This window comes from Microchirus variegatus (assembly GCF_963457635.1).
Source record: "Microchirus variegatus genome assembly, chromosome: 4".
Lineage (NCBI taxonomy): Eukaryota > Metazoa > Chordata > Actinopteri > Pleuronectiformes > Soleidae > Microchirus > Microchirus variegatus.
The window spans coordinates 9,935,235-9,959,255 of NC_139805.1; the positions used below are offsets into that span (position 1 = coordinate 9,935,235).

A 24,021-nucleotide genomic window follows, 5' to 3' on the forward strand; every position below is an offset into this window, starting at 1 on the left:
TGTTATTAATTATAATTATAATAATAATACTGTCGTCATATATTGATAAATATTGGTACATAAAAAAATTGTAGTGTATCTCTATATATAGATATATGTGTAGATATACTGTGCAATGTGCTAAAATATTTAGAAGACTCTTCTACTAATGAAAACAAACTGTTTGTTTATGTCACTGAAAAGCTACACTGAAATCACTGAAAACCAGAAATAATAGTGAAAAAATATGAATGAAAACCTCTCTGTATTGACATAATAATACACTTTATGTGGATAGCACCTTTCATACAAGCATTGCAGCTCAAAGGAAAACACAAGTTAAAAAAGCAAACACAACAATAAAACACAACACAGGGTGGAATGAAAGGGAAAAGTCTAAAGTCAAAAAGTAAAAACCCTGTTTTAACTTTGAAATACACACAAAAAAAAATGCAGATAAAACAACACAGAGTGGAATAAAAAGGAACTCGCTGAAGGCTAGAGTATTTGATTTAGCAGAGACTTGGAAGCCCTTCCTTCCTTTACTATATTATAGTTTAGAATATAATATAATCGTCAAACCTGCTGTCACCTTCTGTCAAACCGACGCTCACCGCACGCTGCACCGTCTCAAAGCTGAAGTGTCATTCACTTCGTATGATTAACAGCTGAGACGACACACACACACACACACACACACACAGGACAGAGAAGCGTGTTGATTGAGTTGAATCGCACTTATATAGTTATGTTGTAGCCAGGTGTTTTTGTTTTTGTTTTTGTTTTTTTAACACCCTTGATTGACCCTTGTGACAGATCATATAATACAGCTACTCCTGCAGATACTGGAGACTAATGGTACAGCGAACTGCACTTTGTTATATAAACTCTCAAGGTTGCACGGGTCTCTAATGGCGGCTCTGTCTGTGTGTTTTAAAATTGTGTGTGTGTGTTTGAGCATGTGCTGTAGGTGGGAGGAAAAACGTTAGATGACTTGAACGTATGCAGTATTTGTCGTTTAAAGAAACGATATAGGAGTCAGCTCCTCGTCTTTCATCCCCACTGACTCATCATAACAGCTGTTGGATTTCTTTTGGCCAATGTAGACGTTATTATTTTTCTCCCACTCAGTCAATCCCTGATTGAGTCATATCATGAGTAACTGTAGCCAAGGTTGACTGATATGGGCAGCCAATGGCTGATAATTGATGACAATTATTATAATTATTATTTAGCTGATATTCTTTTTTTTTTCTTTCACCATCTGTTAAAATATACTGTAACTCTTTAATGATAACAAATAACAAAGAAAAATGACTTCAGTAAACAGTTCAACAATCAACACTAATGGTCTGTCGCTCCAATTCACATTTAATGTCTGCACTGCAGTGCAATCATATACAGGATTTAAAAAAAAAACAATGCTGAAATTAAATCTTAAATCCATGAAACTTTAAAAAACAAAAACACAACTTTTTAATGAAACAATAATGTTTTATTGACTTTTGAGAGTCTGAATGTCATAGAAGGATTTGACATTCTCCCGAGCTTTTACTTTGTACATTTTGTCAGAGTTTATATCTGGTTTTTTTCTTTCTTTTTGGTGTGGGCACCATCTGCTGGTCTCATTCGGCAGTACTTCCTACAGCAGCTGTGTTTTTGATCAGTGCAGTGACACCTCATAAAGTTAAATCAGTACCTTGGCACTAACTCAGGCTCAAGAGTTCGTCTGTCTTTGCAAGTGACACCAAAACCCAATGACGGGGAATTGGAAACTCATTTTCTGACTTATATACGGAGGTTAATGATCCTTAAAATGAAGTTATTTGAGTACCAGTATGTTTTTGAGCCCGTCTGCCGCCACATGTTGCCATTAACTAGTGATTTAAGCTGTAGTTTGTCAACAAGAGCTTCAACATTTGCTGCTGTGAACGCTCCGCTCTCATGTTGCTATAACTGAGAAGACAAAGGAGCGAGCGCTTCCCACACACACGCGCCCAGACTTCATCATAATCAACATAAAACCCCAGCATTAAGACATTGTTGTCACATTGTTCGACTGACAGGTGGAACAATGAACAGTGAACACTGTTCATTTACTGAGATGGATAAGAGGGACATTGGCCGATTAGAATACACATTCAGATGCAGTGACAATGACAACAATATCAGTTGTATGAACAGTAAACAGTTTTCTTTGTATAGTGAGAGGATGAAATTTTGTTATTACTGTTACATGATGATTCTCAGCTGAGTTTGGAAATTAGACAGGAATGTGCTGATGTAATGAGCACGTGTTTTCACTCGCAGTTAAAATATCCCTGTATCAGGATCATATTTTGTTGTTGTGTCCGCTCTGCTTGACACAACAACGTAGTGGTTAGCACTGTTGCCGGGGCTCGAGTGCCCGGGACCTTTCCGAGTGTTCTCCCCATGTCTGTGTGGGTTTCCTCCAACCATCAAAACATGTATGAATATTAGAATCTTAGGCACATTCAGTGTCAATAAACATGATAATAAGAACACTCCTGTCACTGTTATATTCTCTGTTGAACACAGACGTTTATGTTGTCTGAATCCCTGAAAATGCTGTGAACCTTTTTGATGTCTGATATTGATCAGGAATTAATTTGACATGTAAAGTGCGCCGACTATGTAAGATAGCTGCTGCATACTGTTTACAATATTCTGCTTCTCAAGGGAAACGTTCCAGTGCGCGCAAGATTTAAGGCTCGGAGTTTATTTTGGCTGAAGTTACAGGGTTCTGTTTAGGAATTTTTTGGGTCACTCATAATCTGTGGGTCAAAGATGCAACTCTTGTGTTTGAGCTCTGTTTTTTCCATCGCCCTCCAGCTCCGTTGGGAAAGCAGCGCTATTCACTTGAGATACAAGGGAAAGTTTAAGTGACATTTCCAGGATTGTTGTTATCTTTTATCAGAAGCAGGCTCTGTTTTTAGAGCGGGGGCCCCCATAATCGGTGAAATGAAACTCTGTCCAGGATGCAGCCTGTGTCCGCAGCACAGCTCTGGTGTTTGTCTACACGCAGACGCGTAATCACTGGTTAATATTTGCACACTGATGAGGGCTGAGGAAGAGGAAAAATGTAAACACTTGGTGCTTGGTCATTGCCAGTGTGGCTCCTGCATGAAGGGAGTGCTGAACATGATGAGTTCAGTGATACGAGCTAACAATGTTATAATTCAGGCCCGGCCATATTTAGACAGGGCTCAGTGCTGTGTAAACAGAGCTTACTGCTGAGGGGAGGGCTCGCTCCAGCACTCATGTCCGTGTCCATCAACAACATTTTGCAAAACTGTCTATTGGGAAACGTGATGACAAGTCTCAAAGTGTGGAGGAAAAGTGGATTGAAGAAGATCAGATGTTCCCAAGTGTCTGTGTGTGGACACATATTATAAAAACAGACCTGAGAGCTGTCTGAGGATTTCCCCTGAGGAATACATCTGTTATGGAAAACTTGGACTACCTGTCGAGACTGAGAGGCCTGCATAAGAGATCAGAGTGTCAGGCTTTTTCTTAAACCCTTGGACGACAGCATGAGTGAATCCCACAGGGACGGCTCTGGGGAAGCTGCTCTCTTCCCACGCAGCAGCAGCAGCAGCAGCAGCAGCAGCAGCGCTCAGCCTGTCGAGTTGAAAGCACAGTCACCGTCCAGCTCGCCCTGCGGCTCCCCCAGGATGTCCCACTCTCCTCTGCTGTTCCGCAAAGTCCTCATGAACCGAAGCCTCTCCCTGCCGAGGCGCTTCACCTTGGCGCACACACCCAGGTAGAGTTGAGCTGTGAAGCCGATGGCATGGGTGTCACGTGGTAGCAGTTGATTCGGTTTTCATAGTTAAAAACTCAAGAGTTAGGGCTAGGTGAAAAAAAAAAGTTATCACAATAAAAAACTAAATGGAATCATCCTACATTATCAACGTGTGCAACATGGGTTAAGTGGAAAATAAAGCTTTATTATCTGATGAGAAGGTAACTCGTGGTTTTGTTGACGTCGGGCTGGTGTCATCTCAATGAATCTTCTTGTTCTCATGATGAAAGAGACGCTCTTGTTTTGGGCCCAAGGTGTTGCAAATTGTTGCTGCATTCCCCCGGGCAGAGGTCCAATGGTATGAGGAGAGAGGATTCTGTTACAGCAGACGCACTGTATCATTTGTTGACTATATTCAATTGAGAATCTAAAAACAGAAAATTAAGTAACAGTTTGTTATTTCATTATTAGGCTTCGAGCACGCAAAGTGTGAAGGACCCTGTCGTCATTGAAGGACGTTATTGTATTGTTTTCTAATCTCAAAAACGGGTTGTAGCAAATGAGAAAAAACTGATTTGGCTGAACTGATTGTGAGTTCAAACAATGCTGATTAAGCCGACCAGCACTCTCACACCTACAGTTAATTCAGAGCACCCAATTTTCCCAAATCTGCAGGTTTTTGGACTGGTGGGAGTAAACTGGAGAACCCGGAGAAAAGCCACGCTCACGTGGGGAGAACATGCAAACTCCATGCAGAAAGGCCCTTGTTCTGACTGGGTCAAGAACCTGGGTCTTCTTACTCAGTCAAGGCTACTGCTGTTTCCTTCACAAAGCAGCTCCAATTAGGTTTCCTGGAAACACACATGCATCACACATCGCGAGGCTTTTTTTTTTGGTCCCTCTGCCACTCTCATACACTCTGTATGTGTGTGTTTACATTAGGGGTCTCAAACTGGCGGCCCGGGGGCCACATGGGGCCCCCCAATCAATTACATGCGGCTTAATATCATGTTATAATGAAAACATGGCCCATGAACGTCTTTTAAAAAGAGTGTGTAGCTGAGGCACAGCTGCCAGTGAGGTGATAGAATATAATATATGTAATTATATGTTTGCTAGCAATATTTTTTTATAACAGTAATAATAAGACATTTGGTCATAATTATCCCATTATTAAATGTATCATAAACAACACTCAATTACATATATAAATACAGTTGTTAGGGCCTGAACCACGAATGGCAGTAGACAAAACGGCTCCTGGTACAAATTTTAATTACAGTTGTCCACACTGTAAATAAATGTTTTTGATATTAATACATCAATTCTGCATCATAAATAGTATTATTAAAGGTGCATTATGTAATAAATCTAAATCAACTGGTCATAAAATCCTCCTAATATGTCACAGAGACTCAGGAATAATGTTCATATAACAAACTGAACTCACCAACAACAACAGTACAGACAAAATATTCAAATTAAAAAAAATATTTTGCAGACTGCAAATCATGTTATATATGTTTTGAAATCATGTTTTGGCATGTGGCGCCACCTAACACCATCTACCAAGCATTGCAGTCAGTAGAGTCTCAGCTGCCGAGCAACCACGGGTTGCCAGTTACGTCAGAAAACAAAACCTAAAAGACCACAGTATTTTGAATTTGAATGTAATAACCGTTTTTGTTCTCTCGGCCGGCCTCCTCTTGACCACAATAGATGTGCATCGGCCCCCAGGTCATTTGAGTTTGAGATGTATGACATGTATGAAATTCGGTTGTGGTGGGGGGATGGGGGGACAGAAAACTAGGTCACACCACACAGCCTTGGAGATCACAGTCTGATGTGGTAATTACTCAAAAGCTAACGGTGTGTGATGAGGTGATAGATGGTGATCTAAAGTCATTTCTGAACTAAATGTCAAGTATAAACATCAAAGGAACCTATTAAGTCATTTCCTTTTGATAAACATGAGAAACCAACCATATCAGCGTCAGTGAAGTGTTGCCAGATAGTGACGTCGGTCGTAGATGTTCCATGCGTCCAATAATGACCTGTGGGTCATTGAAGCAAACTAATGAGAGCGCTGCAGGGAAGGAAAATCCCCCTGCTGCCTGAAGCCACAGAATACGTTCAAACACAGGAAAAAGTATGTTTAGGGTCATGACAGTGCATGTTTACAAGCCAATAAGTGTGGACTGATGTTTATAAACAACTTTTGAATACAAATATAAATTGTATAAGACGTTGTGTGACAGTGAGCAGATCGCCGTTTCATCTTAGCAGGACTTGAATGTTGACAAATATAAATCCTTATTCACAATTTTTTTTTTAGTCTAACCTTATTTATACATTATTGCACATATGGTTGAGGGGATTTCTTTCATGTGGATGAAAGCTTTTTGCAGCAGAATTGGTGTGTTCTTTCTCGGGGATTTGAACTGCAGTTTCAGTTTTGAAATAAGTACACACACACACACACACACACACACACACACACACACACACAAGAGTGTGTGTCTTTAGAAACCTTTGAAAAACTCAGAGGAACGCTAATCTTATTTGTTTCATCTCATTACTCTTAATTAATCCAGTTAAAGCCTAACCGCACATTTCTTATTAAACTCTAAATAGGAAAGCTCTGCTTCAGAATCACCTCACGGGCAGCACTGAGAAGAAAGTCGTCACATTCAACCAGATTTCTCCATCGATTTAACCGAGTCGACTACTTTTGCCCTGCAGGTAACAGCCAACATATAAGATGTAATTACTCAGCACAGTAGAAAATAATTAGGTAAAAGCATAACAAATGGAGCTGCCCTGGCCCTGAAGCATGGGCTTTGTTCTTTTTATAAGCCTCTAAATAACTCTTTGAAATGCTACTACAGCATTAACAACTACAAGGCAGCGTGGCTATTAGAAGTAGTTTTCCGTACACAGTGTGTTGTCTGATATTAGCTGATGTGAAATCTTAGGTGAAACATCGTCAGTCACCTATAGCTAAACTATAAAAACTTCATTCCAATCACATAAACTAAACTGCTCTGCTGTCTCTCTCAGGTTAAAATGTCATTGCTGGAAATCTGTTGTTTCAAATGGAGAATGTGTAACGTGTGAGCAGTAGAGCTTTAATCTCACCACAGAGCCTGTAGTCTGGTGGGTTTTTTTTGCGTATGAATTATCATATAAAGTGTGAAAAGTCAATGATTGAAGGGAGTTGTGAAATTTCAACTGCTCGTTCTGTTGCTGCTGTAGAAACCAGCACTATAGACACTTCATAAGCTGCTAAACATCTTCTGAAGGACTCTGCACCAAACTCAGTCTGAAACGCTCAGACTGAGCGTCTGTGAGGAGAGATTTAGATTGGCTCGTTTGCAGCAACTAGGAGGGTTTTGACCATAAGTTAAGTTAGTGTTTGTAAGTAGACCTCCATAACTAACATATATGTGCGATATGACCATACTATGTCACCTTTAACATCTAGAAAAGGAACTTTTGGTCACAGTTTCAGTTGCAGTCTTTCTCTCTCTGTGATACCTGCAGCCTCACAGCTTCAGTCATGTTTTTGCATCGAGGCTTTAGACAAAGACGTCTTGGCCAGCTGGCAAACCTAAGGCAGTAGTGTGGGAGCAGGTGCAGTTACTCATGAGGGTTTTTATATTGTTGCAGCACTTAAAGGGACAATATGTAGTATTTATGGGTTTATATTACCCAAAATCCACTTTTTTATACATATTATGTGCTCCTGCATTGTCTAGTCGCTGTATAATAGTTTTTGTTTCATTTTCGTAGTGTTTCAAAAAGTCATTTAAAATAACATGGCCGCGGTTGCATAGCCACTGTTAGCAACGAGACGCCATGTTACTGCCGGAGCCTGCAAGGACAAACGCGAGAGAACAAAACAAGCGTCTCTTTACTTGTAGCGGAAGTCCCGCCTCCTCTCTCTCCGCTTCGTCTGCTACGGCCGCGGTAGCTCGCCCTCTCCCTCACCTCACGAACCTCATCTGCTGACACGGAGAAAGACGACGAGGACGACATTTGACCAGCTGCGGATACCGTAGCGCTCAGGGAAGGGAGGGGGTGAGCAGAGCAGCAGGTCTTTGTTGTAAATTTCAGCCTCTCCTCTAGATGTCACTATAAACTACTTATTTCCCCTTTAAGTGATGCTAAATATGGCTCTGGTGCATCATCGAGCCATATTGTTAGACTCACCTAAAAAAAAAAATCCTGAACATAAAGAGAAGAATCTCTCCATTTGCTCCACGCCCACTTTAATTAAAAAAAGGTTTCGCTGCTAATTTAGACCATCATGTGACACAGGAATTTTTTTTGTATGTGTATTTTTTTTTCTGTGCAAGATTTTGTTTATGTGCATGTTCTTATCACCACGCTCACCCCTCGTGCCACCCTGCCCCGGCAGCGACTCTAACAATATCCCTCTGTAATTATGCAGCTGCAGGAGGCAGGTGTCGGGTCTGTGCGGCCTGTTGATGTGACGTGTCATTGAACACAAACACCCGCCAGCCTCACACTGGAGTCATATCTCCCCTTTGAACAGTTAGGACAGACACACAACAAAATGTTCTTCTTAAATGTAGGGACATTATCAACCTCAGAGAGTTTGCAGCAGCTCTGCAGTTGCATTATGTCGAAGCCTGTACAACACAGACTCCGTGACAGCTCCTATGGACATTAGCGGACTGTCGTCAGCACCCGCACCGACCTCGGGGGACTAAAAAAAAAACTCTCACACTGCTAGAGGAAGAGGTCAAGCCTTGTTGAAACCACCCTGCAGTTATTCCTCTCAGCAGCGACTCAACTGTTCCTCTTTTCTGCAGACAGAGTGCGGAGCGAGTGCGAAGCAGAATAACAAAGCTACTTTAAAAGTTTCTCTCTACTATTGAAGCTACTGTATGCTACGGGGGAAAAAAAGGCAAACCCTTAAGGAAATCCAGTCAATGTAATGTCTGGGATTAGTTTGGGTATTTACAACAACAACAACAACATACCAGTGAGAGCCGACAGACAACTGTGGAAAATCCTTCAAGGCAGTCGGTCCTCAGTTACAACCGTTCTTTTCTTCTGCTTTCGTCTGGACAGCCATGTGTGGAAGAACTTGACACAATTCTTCAATGACTTTTTTTTCCTGAATTCCGAGTCGCTGAGCGTGAATGAGATCCATCCTCTCAATTATTCACTGGATTCTGCCGGAGTTGATGTAGAATCAGCAGGTGGCTCAAGAGACATCGGAAGATGTGTCATTTAATTCCTCTATCGTCTCATATGTGAGTCGGGATCTCAAAGGACAATGTACAGAGACCTGCGATTGATGAGGAAAGTGGAGCCGACTGGATTTGGACATGGTCGGAGACACTCGTGCTTGGGGTATGTTTGTTTCTCAGCTGTGTGAGCTGCATCTTTTTTGGCTCACGTTGCACCAGAGCACTGTTCCACAAACACACTGTTACACTCACTGTCCCGGGCCACAGTGATGAAAACACACAGTGTATGCGGCTGTTTTTAAACTTTGTGTTGAGTGAGTTGTGCACCAGTGATGTCATTTTATACTTGAGCGCTGGCCTTTGCTGACTGACTTTGTAAGTTTATTTTGTAGACTTTATGAGTTCCTTATATTTATTCTTGTACAAAGTAATGGATACTTGAGTTAAAGTACAATTATCTTAGAGAAAATGACTTTGGTAGAACTTGAAGTCACTTTTTTTATATATAAAATATTACTTGAGTAAATTTCTTTAAAGTTTGACATTTAAGTAATGTTCTGATATAAAATGTACTTAAGTTATAGAGGTAAAGATATTAAAAAGTGAGGAGTTAGGATTGAACAATGGTGGCTCAGTGGTTAGAAGAGTTGTCTTTCAACTGTAAGGTTGTGGATTCAATTTATGGCTCTGCTAGTCTATATGTGTCCTTGAGCATGACAATTAAATCCATGATGAAGTGTTTGAATGGCTGAATGGGCGAAAACTGTAGTGTAAAGCAGTTCATCAAGACTAGAAAAGCTCTATATAAATACAGACCATTACCAACTCTTCTTCTAGGATAGTTAGAGGAAATGTAGTGGAGTAAAAGTAAAAGTTACTAGAAATATAAATTACAAAGTGAATGCTGCTTATAGACCTGAGACTGAAAGATTACAGTGGCCAGTTTTTTTTTTTTGCATTTCATTTAAAATCCAAACAAAGTTACAACTCGGCTTTAAAAAACAAAAATTCCACCATTTCTCCTAGATTTGACAAATAAAACGTCTCTATAGGTTTCCTTACTGAAACCATGCATTTTACTACAAGAGTACATCCCTTATCTATTTTATTAAGAAGAGAATACAATGCAGAATTAGCCAAGTTGTTGTTTTCCTGGAGCCGAACAGACATGTGTTTTTACATGTAAAGACATAGACTTATACTGATGAACAGTTGGCTAATTAATTAAAAAGTAACAGGTGGAAATGAAAACATCAACTGTTTACATCAGTACCTAGAGTTCAAAATGTGTGGTTAGTGAACCTGATTGTATACAGTGGAGCTCTATTTGTGTGACCATCTCCATTGTTACCGCGCTGAACCACAGCACGCACAATCGTTTTTTGTCGCGTTCGTTTCTTACGGCACAGACGGTCGAAGTATTCACCTGATCAGACTGTGGCGTCTGTTGCGACCTTTGTCTTGTGAGACTTTAAATACTTGACACTGAACCTGTCCGTGTGGGATTCACGACCTTCAACGTCACAGATGAACAAGGCATCCGCGGGTTTATAATTATAACTTACATGTTGACGTGGCAGCTGTTCACCGGCTGAAAACTGATAATTACATTAATGTTGTTGTGACATGGAGCAGGTGCTAGGATGTCGCTAATATTAATGAGTGGCAAGGTTTTCACTGAGATGCGCATTAAAAAAGCAAAGGAAAAATGATTTCTTTGCATTTTTTTCTTATTTTATTTTATTTACTTATGATAACAATAACAATAACGAAAAATCTATATTTTTGTTATTATTTTAATTAGACCCTACAATATTTCAGATACAGGCCTCCAAACAGTTGAGAGGTCTGTTCATAATAAACCTTGCATAATAAATAATAATAGTTCAACATTCAGAACAAGTCACTTTAAGTGTTAAGGCCACATTATACTTCTTCGACTGCGTAATGCGTTATCCGTCTGCGTCACCACGTAGACCACTCGAGCCTTTATACTTCTGCGTCGTGGTGACGGATAGGTGCTGCAATTTCCTGCCCGATCAGTAGGGGTCGCTGCGCAAGGTTGTTGTGCGTTTGGCTACAGTGAGCAATGGCGTCCGAGGGAGAAAGACTGTTGTTGTTGAAACAGTGGCCGTTTGTCACTTTTCTGTGTCCCGGAACGCAGTTTTAAGATAATTTGAGGCGAGAAATTGGCCATTTAGAGTCTAAACATGTGCTGTGTGTGTTAAGAAATGACGTATTTATAATTTGGCAGCGACGAAGTCGGCGGTATTCAGCTCCGCCCTCCGTGGACGCTCGGTGCTCACTGTGAGCCGGCACAGAGCAGCTTCGCTCGGCCTGTCCTGAGGACCAATCGCAGCTCTTGCCGTCTCCGTTGTCCCTTGACGGAGTGACGGACACTTAAAAAATATTCCGTGCAGCCGGAGACGACGTAAAGGCTCTACAACAGGTTCTGCGTAGGCTACGCAGAGGACTCTGCGTAGCCTACGCAGAGCACTTTACGCAGGAGTATAAATTGGGCTTTAGTGAGTTCAGCTTGATGCATTTTTCAATGAGATATAGTGACTTAAAGTGTGGTCCACCAAATGGTTGAGTAGAACCTTAAAGAGTTAAGGGTAAATGTTAAGGTAGTTGACGTGATCTTTTTGAGTATTCATTTATTAGTGTGTGTGAGTGATGAGACCACTACTTAACACAGCTCTTATTTGCTGACATTTTACCCAACAAGCTCGGAGAGGAAGCATGTTTGTGGCAACTCTTATACACCGGACTTCCTGTTTTTCTTCATGGGAATTGGCTTGCACTGTTGCCTCACAGCAAGAATGTCGCTGGTTCGCATCCCCGGTCCGAGCCTTTCTGTGTGGAGTTTGTATGTTCTCCTTGTGTGTGTGTGTGTTTTCTGGTTTCCTCCAACATGTCTACAAACATGCAGAGGTTAACTGGACACAGGTGTGAGTACGTGAGTGTGAATGGTTGTCCTTCTCCATATGCTGGCCCTGTGATGGACCGGCTACATGCCCAGGGTGTACCCTGCCTGTTGCCGCATGTCAGCTGGGATTGGCACCAGCATCCCCGCAACCCTCATGTGGAGGATAAAGTGATAGACGGATGAATTTTCCTGAGACAGTGTGAAAAAGAGCATGAACGAAACACAGATGTACACGTAGCCTACAAGTTTTTCTAGATGCACAGGTTTGTGAACACTGCATGTGTGTGTATGTGTCGTCATGTCAGTCTCAGAGCAGGAGCACAGTGTGTGTGTGTATGTAGCCCTTGTCCGTCTGTAGCTGATGACACGTCAAGTGATGTGACGCTGAAACACACACACCTTTGTGTGCCCTTGTGTGTTTGTCAAGCACATACTGGGACTCATTTGTCAAACCCTGGCACATTTGGCACATTTAAATATCTACCATTACTGGCTCAGACACAGGTCTCTGTACCATGTCTCTTCTCTGTCACGACACTGAAGCAGACCCTCCTCAGTGCTGCTACACTCCTAAGTCTGGCTCAGTGTTGCCGATTTGGGGGTTTGACCATATTTTCTTCACGCAAACTAAGTGCTTAATTCACTTAAATACTGATATACTTGTTTACGAATGTAAAATGTTGTTGTATTTTATTATTTTTCAATTTAACTTCAGTAAACCACACTTTGAATATGAACGTTTAAAATAAATCTGTGCCCTCTAAGGTTAAAATGTGTCTGGTTTGGTGTAAATAACAACTATATTAATACAGGGTTCTACCAAGGCCCAGAGGTCTAGAGATGAGCCCCAAAACATTTTTGGCATGTGAGCAAGGATGGATTACTGAATGAGCCGAGCCCAAGAGGTAAAGGCTCCCTGAAGCCCAAGCCTTCTATTGTCCTTCTCCAGCTGACATCTCCAAAATGCACCAGAATATAGGAAATCGCATCTGCCAAATTCAGAATTTTATGGGGAAGGACCCTCAGACCCCCCTTCCTGTTTGCACCCGTTCTTATAGGGTGGTCCTTATGCATCTGTGCCCAGGGGGACAGTAGTTCATAAACCATCTGTATTAATACAATTGATTACATTTGTGTCAATAATGGTGACGCACAGGTGACAGGTGTTGCCCACCTTGTTCTTTTGAAGTTCTGACATTAATGGTGGTTATATTAAAGCCCGATCAGGCGTACGCTGGGACTGTGTGAGCGCTGCACTTTTTATTAAATGAATGAATCACGTGTGCGAACTGGCGTACGGGGATTTCTGCACCTGTTTCTACACAAGTTTGATAAATGAGGGCAACTGTATGTATACAGGTGCTTCCTCTGGATACACTGTGGTGTGTTATGTTTTGCTTTTACTCTTACCACAAGCTCATGCCAGTTCCTCATGTTGCTCTTCTTGTAATGCAAGAGAAATGGCTTAATACTACTTTTCCATGTCTGATAAAACAGCCTTGAAAGTCTACCAAAATCTTTTCGGCCAAATCTTTTATCCTAAAATAAGTCCTCACGGCTCATAATATTACTGCAGCATGGCAGGCATGTGTATCACTGACTCACATTCTGGTCACATGCCATTGGTGACGCATGTCTCTCATTACAACCTGTGCTTAGGGAAGCATTTCTGTGATATTTTGAATAACACAAGTCCAACTCTCGCTGAACATGTCTCGGTGAAAGAGAAAAACAGTGAAAACAGAAGAGCTTATAAAGTCTGTGCTAATGTTCACATAGTGTAAATGTTTTTCAGCGACCACGGTGACATTGTGCAACCAGTTTTGACATCACAACGGTGAGTGTCAGAATTCCAGCTCTTGCGAGATCAAAACTAAGTGTGAAACAGGCTAAAGATTTAAGTTCAATGCAAAGACAGTGACAGACGTGTTTCTGACTCAGCGTACAAACAAGAGCAGGAGAGCAGAGGGGGAGCTGGAGAGGGAATAATAACACAACAGTCCCCAAAATAAAACCTCTGATGCCTGGAATGCTTTCCCACCTCGCCAGCATGGCTGCATGTATTACACTGAACACGTGACTGTGACACGTGTGACTTGTTTCTCATGTCTGTCAGTGTCTGTCTAAGCCACCACACGGTACATATTGATTGTTGCACCAGAGAATTCCTGCTGCAAATTTGCGTAATCTTGTACTGTGATGAGGAAGAAATGAGGAAGAAACTGTTTTTAGGTGAAGACGTTGTGACCTACTCCCTATTTAAAAAAGAGACACAATAACATAAGTGATATTAGGATTGTGACTGTATCTGTAGCCATACTGAAGGAGTCCTGAAGCGCTCTGCTGTGTGTCAGATTAGTGAACAGGCAAAGAGCGACCTCTGTCTGTCTGCATCAGTATTAACCTGTGTGTTTGCCAAATATCAATATTATCACACTCTGTGAGTGGGAATCTGGGTTGTTGATAGAAAATCTGCAGTATGCTTACTCATCATATCTTGGACAAACATGCAACACACACACTGTACCGTCTTACTGAAACATGTTTTTGTTTCCTGGTTAAATAAAAGATAAAATAAAAAAATATCAATTAAAAAAACATAATGAAATGATACAAAGTAGTTATACAAGTTCTCCACAAGGTGTCGCAAGAGCATCTCTAAACTTCCATCATACGTCCTCTTCAGTAAATGCCACAAATGCATGTGCAAATAAAGGTTTGCCAGCTCTTTAAAGAAGTCACAATTACTGATTTTTTAATGTGGATTTACTGTGTGGCAGCATTTTAGAGCCAAATAAATGTGTTCTTGAAGTAAGTGGCATCAGATGATCAGGTTGTATTGACAGAATGTTGAGGTTTATGAAATATTTTCTGCTTTTAAAGCTGAACTGACTGGAAAAAAAAAAAAAAAAACATGCAGAGCAAACGTAATCCTTATTGTGTTGAAAACACACAGTTTGTTTGCTGTGGTTCCATAATGTGGATGGATCATTAGCCAGAGGGGAAAAAAAAGTGAAGTCTGAGACAGAAAGCATGGTATGGTCTGAGAAGAATATGTGACCTTGTGTGACCATACAATAATCTTTCTGTTTTCACTTTGTTTGCCTCATTGGACTGTTTACACTCAGACAGAACAGTTTCTTTTGTCAGAAAAGTATGCTTGTATAAGAGTTTAAGTATTATATTATAAAAAAGTATTAGATTTCTGTAATCATAAAAGGCTTTTGTATGATTTTTAGGCAAAGGCCTTGCTTTAAGCGCTGTCATGTTAATAATTAATTAATCTGTCGAAAAAATGATGATGTTCTCGAATGTCTTGTTTTGTCCACAAACCAAAACTTTTAATGATTTCTTAGTTATATGGAGCCTAGAAAGGAAGGAAATACTCACATTTAAGAAGCTAAAACAATCAGAAATGTTGTTTTAATCATGAAAGAAAGCTTCAAACCGATTGATCGATTATCGATTTATTTATCTAACGATTAATAATCGATTAATTGAGTAATTGTTTCAGCTCTACACCAGACACACCTGGGGAAAGTCAAGCATCTGTTGTACTCTGCAGTCTCACCATTAGATGTCACTATTTCACCCACACTGAACCTTACATGCAGATTTGTTAGACGTACACACAAAACAAAACCCAGAGTCAAAAGTAGTGAATGACTGAATGATACCAAATATGAATGTGTACAGACACACAAAGTCAATCTGTCAAAACTCACTCTCTTCCACACACACACATTCATATTCACACACACACACACACACTAAACTCCTCCCTCACAGCTTATTCTCATTAGCAGGGCTAATGTTGTCATAGGAGCCAGCAGCCAGCTGGGCTGAAGACGTCATGCGGCCGGTGGATTCTGTTACACAGCGGCCTTACAAACACTTCATTCCCAGCAAACCTCAGCAGTGGCATCTGTTTCGAGGTCGTGTTGCACAAGGAGGGAGGGGAGCGTTGGCTTTAGAGGGGGTGGGGAGAGTGAGAATATCTAAATATGACTGAACGGATCACAAGATAAGCAAAACATTTGTTTGTCAGTGTAAAAATGGCCACAAGGAAGTATACAAGTATGACTGTGACAGGCATGTGTTTGTGGTTTGTGCAGCAGATAATGAACCGTATTGTGGGGTTTGAGCACAATTTTTTGGCATTACTCCTGTTAAAGTTTGAAACATTAATCACCCCTTGTTTGTCCTGTGCTGTTTTTGCGGTAAGTTTTCAGACAGGATTCAGGTGAGAGCAGAGGTCTTGGTGGTTTGCTGGTGCTGCTCAGCTTCCCAGAAAATGAAGGTTCTTACTAAATTAATTAGATATTAGCTTAAGCGATACTGACTTAACCATTTTTCAACCAGCTTCCAGAGCATGTATATGTATACAACGGATATATGGCATTGTTTTCTCTGCGTATCACTGGTATATCACTATCCAGAGAACCGCAATTACAAAACTGTTTATAAGCATGTAGCTTTGAGGGCCAGTTGAGACTGCAGTGTGAAAACGAATCGAACTTAAAGTTAAGTGCAATTATTGTATGTCCTGAATCGGAAAGAAGTACATGTATGAAAACACTTATTCTTGTTTGACTGCTGTTAGGAAATGCTCAATGTCACTTATTTTAATGTCTGATATGGTTCTTGACTATCACCAGCTTTAATTCCTATCAACACCAATATCCTTTTCTTCTTAACTTGGCTGTTAATAAGACATTTGTGCTGATGCATTTACCACCAAGCTGTAACTGTACAAAAAGGTGCCCCTCACTCACGTCCCGGTCTCTTTTCCAGCATGTTGCCCGTGCTTAGTCAAGCATTTACAGCATCAATCCATTCCCTACAGCTTTATCCTCGCAGGGGCTGCTGGTGTCAATCCCAGGTGTGAGATAGGGTGAAAGGCTGGAGATACGTATAACCATTCACTCACACCGACGGCCAATTTACAGTGTCCTGTTAACCTCTACGTGTATTTGGATATGTGGGAGGAAACTGGAGAAAAAACACGCGCACACACAGGAAAAACATGCAAACTCCACACAGGAAGACTCGAACTGGGACGTGAACCAGTGACCTTTCTTGCTCTAAGTGTTCATTTATGTAGGATTTTATTTTACTTCTCTTTTGCCGATATCCAATCCAGAGAAAACAAAAACAAGGAAAAAGTCCAAACTGGATGACTGTTGAAGGGAAAGCGCCGGTAGAATCCTGGTGTCGTGACAGTGTGGGACACTGCAATGTCTGCACTGTGGGAAACACATTATGTTCACACTTAGTTTGCATTCGATGACACCAATCCAACGACGAGGGGCTACAGAACTCTGGACTGACTCTGCTGGGTTGGTGACCAGACAATATCACCTCAATTGAAGACTTATCAGGATCTAGTTATGAACAGGTCTGTCTTTACTGAAGGTGAGATAAAGAGTCAGCGTGAACGAGTACAGTTCATGGAGTTCAGGATAAACAGTTTAAACCGGTCGTGTGGTGCAGGAGCAGAGAGGTCTGATTCCGTTTTAAAACGGGCAGTGAGCGTCTTTTGTCCCCACAGATTCCGAGGAATCTTTGCCAGGTGACCTTAATTCTCGTCCATATTTGTGAACAGCTGGGACATTCTGGTGCAGATCTGGGCACTGAGCCCCACTCGCTGTGGAAATTGAATTATCAGAGCCCACAGCTGGTACTAATTGATGATACCCAGCTGGTACAAAGATCAGCCAATAACAGAATACAGCTCCAACAACATATCGGAGCAACATTACATTTGATGTAATTTAATCAAGTTCAATGTTGAATTAAAACTAAATGCAACTGTTTTAGTGTGTCAGCGTAATTTAAACGTAACAATTCTTAATAATGATAAATGAAGATGTAAAGCTGCACTGTCTTGTCCTTCTCATCACACTCGTCTTCACCTCTGCTTGGATTTTTTACTGGGTTTTCTAAATATGTGGCATATCAAAGTCCCCAGCGCTTCCATGTTCCTGCCAACACAACACAACTCCACTGCTTGGCCTGAGTCTCAGAAGACAAATATTTGTCTGTGATGTCACCAGCAGTGGGACAGTGTGGTGATAATATCACTGGGTCCAATAAGTCCAGGGTGAGAGATGGCTTCTGCTGCTGCAGGTCGGAGCTCGGGCTGGAAATGATGCAATTACACGTGACGTTATAGGCAGCTGCTCATGTATTTATGAATGTAAGTGTGTGAGAGATGCACACCATGTGTGTGTGACAACAGAAACACGTTTGAACGTGATGCGTATGTACATAAAAGAAATAAATCAGTAATGACACTTCACCGTTTGAGCTTTGCTGTTTTAGCAAACGCTCCAAAATACAAAACACATACTTTGGCTTTTTTTTTTTGTCCATTCAAGCTGCTGTAGAAACACGAGGGCACAAGATGGCAGCCACCACACAGCAAGTTTTGAAGTGATTATACGTGTCCTTACTAGGGATGGGATTCGGTATTTGTCAGTATCGGCATTAGTCAGACACTGGTCAAAATCACTGGATTGGATATCGGATGGATAAAAATGATAAAATCATATATATATTGCACACTTCACTATGTGAAGACTAAACAATTGTTCTACAAATTCAACATATGAAACCATATGGAACTCTGACTTTTCCTAAATGTGAGTATTTATTGAAAAAAAAATGACGCTGTTGTGCAGTTGTGTACCTGCAGTGTGCATTATAGACGGTGTATCATTTTGATACTGAATCCATTTGTTTGTTTATTTAAATCATAATTATGCAAATATTGAATGAATGGTAAAAATGACTGTATTGGACTAATATCGGTGTCAGTTGATGATATCGGTATTGGACACACAAAAAAAGTGCTGTATTAGATGTCTGCCAATAAACGCTCTTGAATCTCTCACACTGGACCTTAAACTGGTGATAAATTAATGATTATTGTCTATATTTACTCTCTCTGTATATCTCTGTGTGAGTATGATGGTAAGGTGAGCAAGTAAATAGTTAAAATATTCTCAGCATGGCACAGCCTCAGGGAGTTCCCCTATTCAAAGAGCTGGCCTCCCTGATACACTGCACATACTGTATATTATGTACGTCGCGCGCGCGCACACACACACACACACACACACACACACACACACACACACACACACACACACACACACACACACACACACACACACACACACACACACACACACACACTCTCTATTTTAATACACATGTACACGCACATGACACAAACCCACTCCATGTCTCTCACACGCTCATAAACATTTGTACACACACGCACGTGGCTCGTGTCTGTTTCAAAGGCGCAGAAGTCCATGTGCTGGAAGGAGAGAGAGTGTGTGTGTGTGTGTGTGTGTGTGAGAGAGAGAGAGAGAGAGAGAGAGAGAGAGAGAGAGAGAGAGAGAGAGAGGGAGAGGTAGGGAGAGAGGGAGAGAGGGAGGAGTGTGTCTCCAGAGAAGAAAGAGCGTCCAGCCCTGAACTCCTTCATGTGGATTTGATCTCCAAACAGCCACGACTTGCGCCAGCTCCAACTGTGCACGTTAGGAAGTAACTCTCTCTCTGTCTTCATCTCCCCTCGCCTCCTCTTCGCCGTCCCTTCGCCGTCTCTTCGCCTCGGAGTCGAGGGCTATGCCGCTGGAACACGCCGAGGAGGACTTTCCTCCGTCGGTCCGCGCGTCAATGGAAACGTGGTGCGGCGAGAAGGGAGAGGACAGACCGCACCAGAGCCGAGGAGCACAGGAGCGCACGGGGGAGGAAGAAGAGGAAGACTAGCGCGCAGGAACAAAAGCAGCAGGGAGACAAAAAACAAACAAACAAACAAACAAAACCCCAACAAACTCCAGACATGAGTTTGCCCACTAACTCTATGTTTCCGGCCAACTCGGCCCAGGATCGCTACTACAAAGCGCGGAACGGGAATATCTGCGGCTCTCCGTGCGCCGTCAACCGACCCATCGACATCGTGCAGAAGCGCAGGCGGTAGGCCAGATGTGGTTTCAGTCCAGATGTTGCACAACTATTACACACTGCTGTCTGTTTTCTTTTACTGCAGAGTTTCACAATTCGTCCTCTGACGCAAATCGTGTGATTATTCAAATATAAAAACGAGTCACCACAACTTTACTGCACTGTTAATTACATGTTCAGAGCTTGACTGTGCTGCTGCAAGCACATGTCCATGTGATATTCTTTTTTCTTTTTCTTTTTTTTTAACAGCGCAACACTTAATAATGTGTATTAATATGTTGGTTTAATCTCCTAATGTGTTGAGGATTACAGTTCATTTAGGCACCAGCAGCTGAAATAATTCCACTCCTTAATCCAAGACTTATTGTGATCAGGAAACAAAGTCACAGCCACTTTTCTTTGACACAGTCTGTCAGGTGTAAGAAGGTCAGAGAGAGGGACAGACTCTGTACTCGGGCAAAGCCTCCGCTCTTTACTCGTCAGAGCTGAATTATTTTAATCCAGGGTGTTGTTTATCTGCCATGAAATAAAGCTGACAGCGAGCCGAGCTGAGCTCAGACTGACTTAATAATGAGTCGGTTTGGCTTTTTAAGTGTTTTTGTTGTACTGAGTGGTGAGTCAGAGACACTGATGTGTTCCAAGAGGAAGATATGAATCAGCATCCAAATCTCTGTATACTTCGTATACATATACATTTTTTACATGACTTTTTAATCACTGTTTTTGCTTCACAACCTAAACTCACTTCTCCAGTTTTTCAATGGATACTGTAAACAGTTTTTCCCCCCCCCCATCTGGATTTCAGCCAGTTCTTTGTATGGAGAACAATCGCTAATGGTTTCTTTTTTCTTGAGCTGATTGTGATATGTGTAACCCCTCAGTGCCAAAGGAGAATTGTAGCCTGCGTATAGAATACACACCATATCAAAAACATACTGTAACATGACAAAATGGAGTTGATTCCCATTATCAGTATACGTAAAAGTGGCTGTTCCATCAACAGTCACGTAGAGATAAAAGAAAAAGACTCATTTTGCAGTCGGCCTTTGAGAAAGACATGCCGGCGTCAGCTTGTTTGGACGGAGGGAGGGTGCATGTGGGGGGGGGGGGGGATCAAAGTGTCTCTATAATGTCAAACCACGAATAAAAAAAAAAAAAATCTTCAAACAGAGATTGCTAATGAACGGCGAGTCAGTTGTATTTATAGGACTGATAGATTAACCACATGTGCGTAATAACACTGGCAAAAAAGCAGCAGCAGAGAGAAGGAGCGTCTACGCTGTAATCGTCATACTCCCTTTTATCTCCCTTGTAGTTTCCTTTTTCATTTGGATGAAAACACGCCACCAACCGCCGCCTCCTTCGTCATAGAATCACCTCATAAAGAAGTTAGAGGTTAAACAGTTAGTTTTGCCAAGAAGAGGCGTTTCATAAACATCTGTGTAGAAAACTGTCACGTCACATCCCACATACCCTCTGCTCATTTTGTCATTAGGTTTGGGAAATGACAATATATACATGTAGATATACATACATGTAGTTTGGCTGAACTATATATATATATATATGTGTATTTATATATGTATGTATATATATTAGTCAATCAATCAATGACATTTTATTTGTATATCCCACAGTTTACAAAACATAGTTTGTCTCATGGGACTTCACAGGGTTGGTAACATCCTCTGTCCTTAGACCTTCGTCCAGGGTAAGGAAAAACTACCAGGGAAAAAAAACCCCTTATAACAGGGAAAAAAGGTAGAAACCTTAGGGAGAACCACAGGTGAGGGATCCACTCCCTGGACGGACAGACGTGCAGTAGATGTTACCCAAAAACATACAATACACAATGACAAAGAATAGAAAGTAAACAGTCTTTAAATGCCAGGATCCATCTGGATCACTGGGTTTGTCGCAGCCTGTAGCGAAGGCTGTTGTGGTCAGAGACTCGGGGATGACGGAGTCCTCTTTTCTGTCCTGACCTCATGTCGTTCACTGGTGTCAGCAGGACTAGATTAAAATCAGTTAGAGATGTGGATTTATGGGCTACATCTCATGGGAGGGACATCGGTTAAGTGGTGAGGGTTGAGAAATCGAGGACGGGGTAGAGAAAGTGCGGCTCGTGCAAAGTCTCTGTGCTCATTCTAAGTGCATGATGGGAAATTCCCCCAGCAGTCTAAGCCTATGGCAGCATAAGATAGACTATTCTAATCAGGACATACCTGATCTAGCTTCGACTATAGGCTATGTTGAAAAGGTAGGTTTTCAGTCTCACCTTAAAGGCAGAGACAGAGTCAGACTGTCTGACTGAAAGTGGGAGTTGGTTCCACAGGAGAGGAGCCTGGTAGATAAATGTTCTACCACCGAATCTACTTTTATTTATTTTCGGAATAATCAGTAGACTCGAGTTCAGGGAGCAGAGCGTTCTATTGGGTTGATATAAAGTGATTAAATCGCAAATATAAGAAGGTGCATTTAGTTTATATTTATCATTTTTTATTTTAACTTTATTTTACCAGTAATTCACATTGAGAACACAAATCTGGCCACTAGCAGCCGTACAACCCCCCCCCCCCCAAAAAAGACATTAAATCACTATTAAGATCAAAGATCAATACAACATGTAACATAAAAGACATGTGTTGCACTTCATTGTAAATAAGAATTTGATTTGTTTCCCCCCCTGAGATGTGATCATTGGTGATAAGTGATGTACATAGGTTGTGAGTAAGTTTGTATTTTGAATGTGGGTATGCTAGCTATCTGGAATTGTCAGTTACTGCTTATATTGATGTTTCTTCTGGGGATGTCACCATCAGCTTTTTGCCCCCAATGTTGAGTATGTGCAGATAATCCAATACTTGTATTTACCAAGATACTTTTTTTGCTATTTGCTTTTTTGAAAAATGGTCACTGTCGTTAAAAAAACTATTATTTCTCAGTAAAGTTTAGAGAGAAATAAAAATGGACTCCTGCTGTTAGGATGCAGGTACTGCAGGTAGCGAGAGTGTGCGTGTGTTTTGCATATACAGTCCCCACTAAAGTGTGTAAATGTGTGTGTTTGTGTGTGCATGCTGCAGTGCACCGGGCACAGAGGCCAAAGAAAGCAGCTGATCAAAACAAGGCAATTATTATATCAAACGCAAGTGATGAACATTTGCTGCGTTGACAGAAACCTCCATCGTATCCCATCAGTATGGATATTTAAATGAAGCCAAGCACCTGAGACACTTTCTGTGTGGTTTTCACACAGGTATGTTCTGACTCCTCCATAAGTACAGGAATCACACCTGACCTTTGCTGGTGTCACAGCAGGTTGACTAGCCCTCCGGGCCTCAGCCCGTGTCAGCGCACTGCAACATGACGCACAGCTCACTTCCATGGGGGTCAAAGGTCCCTGCAGACTGTGCTGCGTGTTGCAACATACTGTAAATGAAGAGTCACGTTCGCTGCGGTGACTGTGAGTGTGAGTCGACTCCACTCACCTGTCCTGACAGCGCTGATGGATTTCATCTGTTTAATTCACTTGCATCACTCACAGTTACAGTATGTGTGTCTCTGGGGTTTGGTTTGGTTTGGTTTGGTTATGGTTATGGTGGTTGTGCAATATATTCAGTGCAGGGACCAGAACAGTGCGTCATCTGCCATAGAACTGTCAGTGCAGCACACTGGGCTGTGTTTTCTGATGCAAGTGCTTCCACTCGGCCCGGCTAATGGAGTAGGTTATGGAGTGGGATTTGTGGCACAACTTCACCTGTTTCTGTGTAGAAGGAGATTTCTGAACTTCATCAACATGGTAAAGATATTTTATTCCTCCTTTGATTTAAAAAAAAACAAAAAAAAAACATGTTCTGATACATTAAAACATTAGGTTTAGGTCATGTAGGTCACACTTTAGATGTACATTCCCAATGTAGATTACATCTTTAATCACTTAGAGTTACATAACGATGTTTATGCTATACAAACCACAGTGTTGTTTTGAAGCAAACTTACCATCTACTGGTTCTCCTTTGAGCAGAAATGAGCAGAAATTAGCTTTTCTTTGTCGGAACAGATGCTGAAGTGAATATCTGTGGCCATTAGGTTGGATGACGATGATCATTTTCAGTTGCACCCATAAAATTGATATATACATATAGATCTCAATG

General features: G+C 41.4%; 1 protein-coding gene across 1 annotated transcript in view; it reads left to right on the plus strand.

Annotated features, from left to right (window-relative positions):
• Positions 1–3,070: 3,070 nt before the first annotated feature.
• Positions 3,071–24,021, plus strand: part of LOC310925684 (3',5'-cyclic-AMP phosphodiesterase 4C-like) — a 55,600-nt gene continuing 34,649 nt past the window's right edge. The window contains exon 1 of the mRNA XM_083887687.1: positions 3,071–3,763. Coding sequence (XP_083743813.1) covers positions 3,534–3,763 — 230 coding nt within the window. The 5' untranslated portion in view covers positions 3,071–3,533. The remainder of the gene's footprint in view (positions 3,764–24,021) is intronic.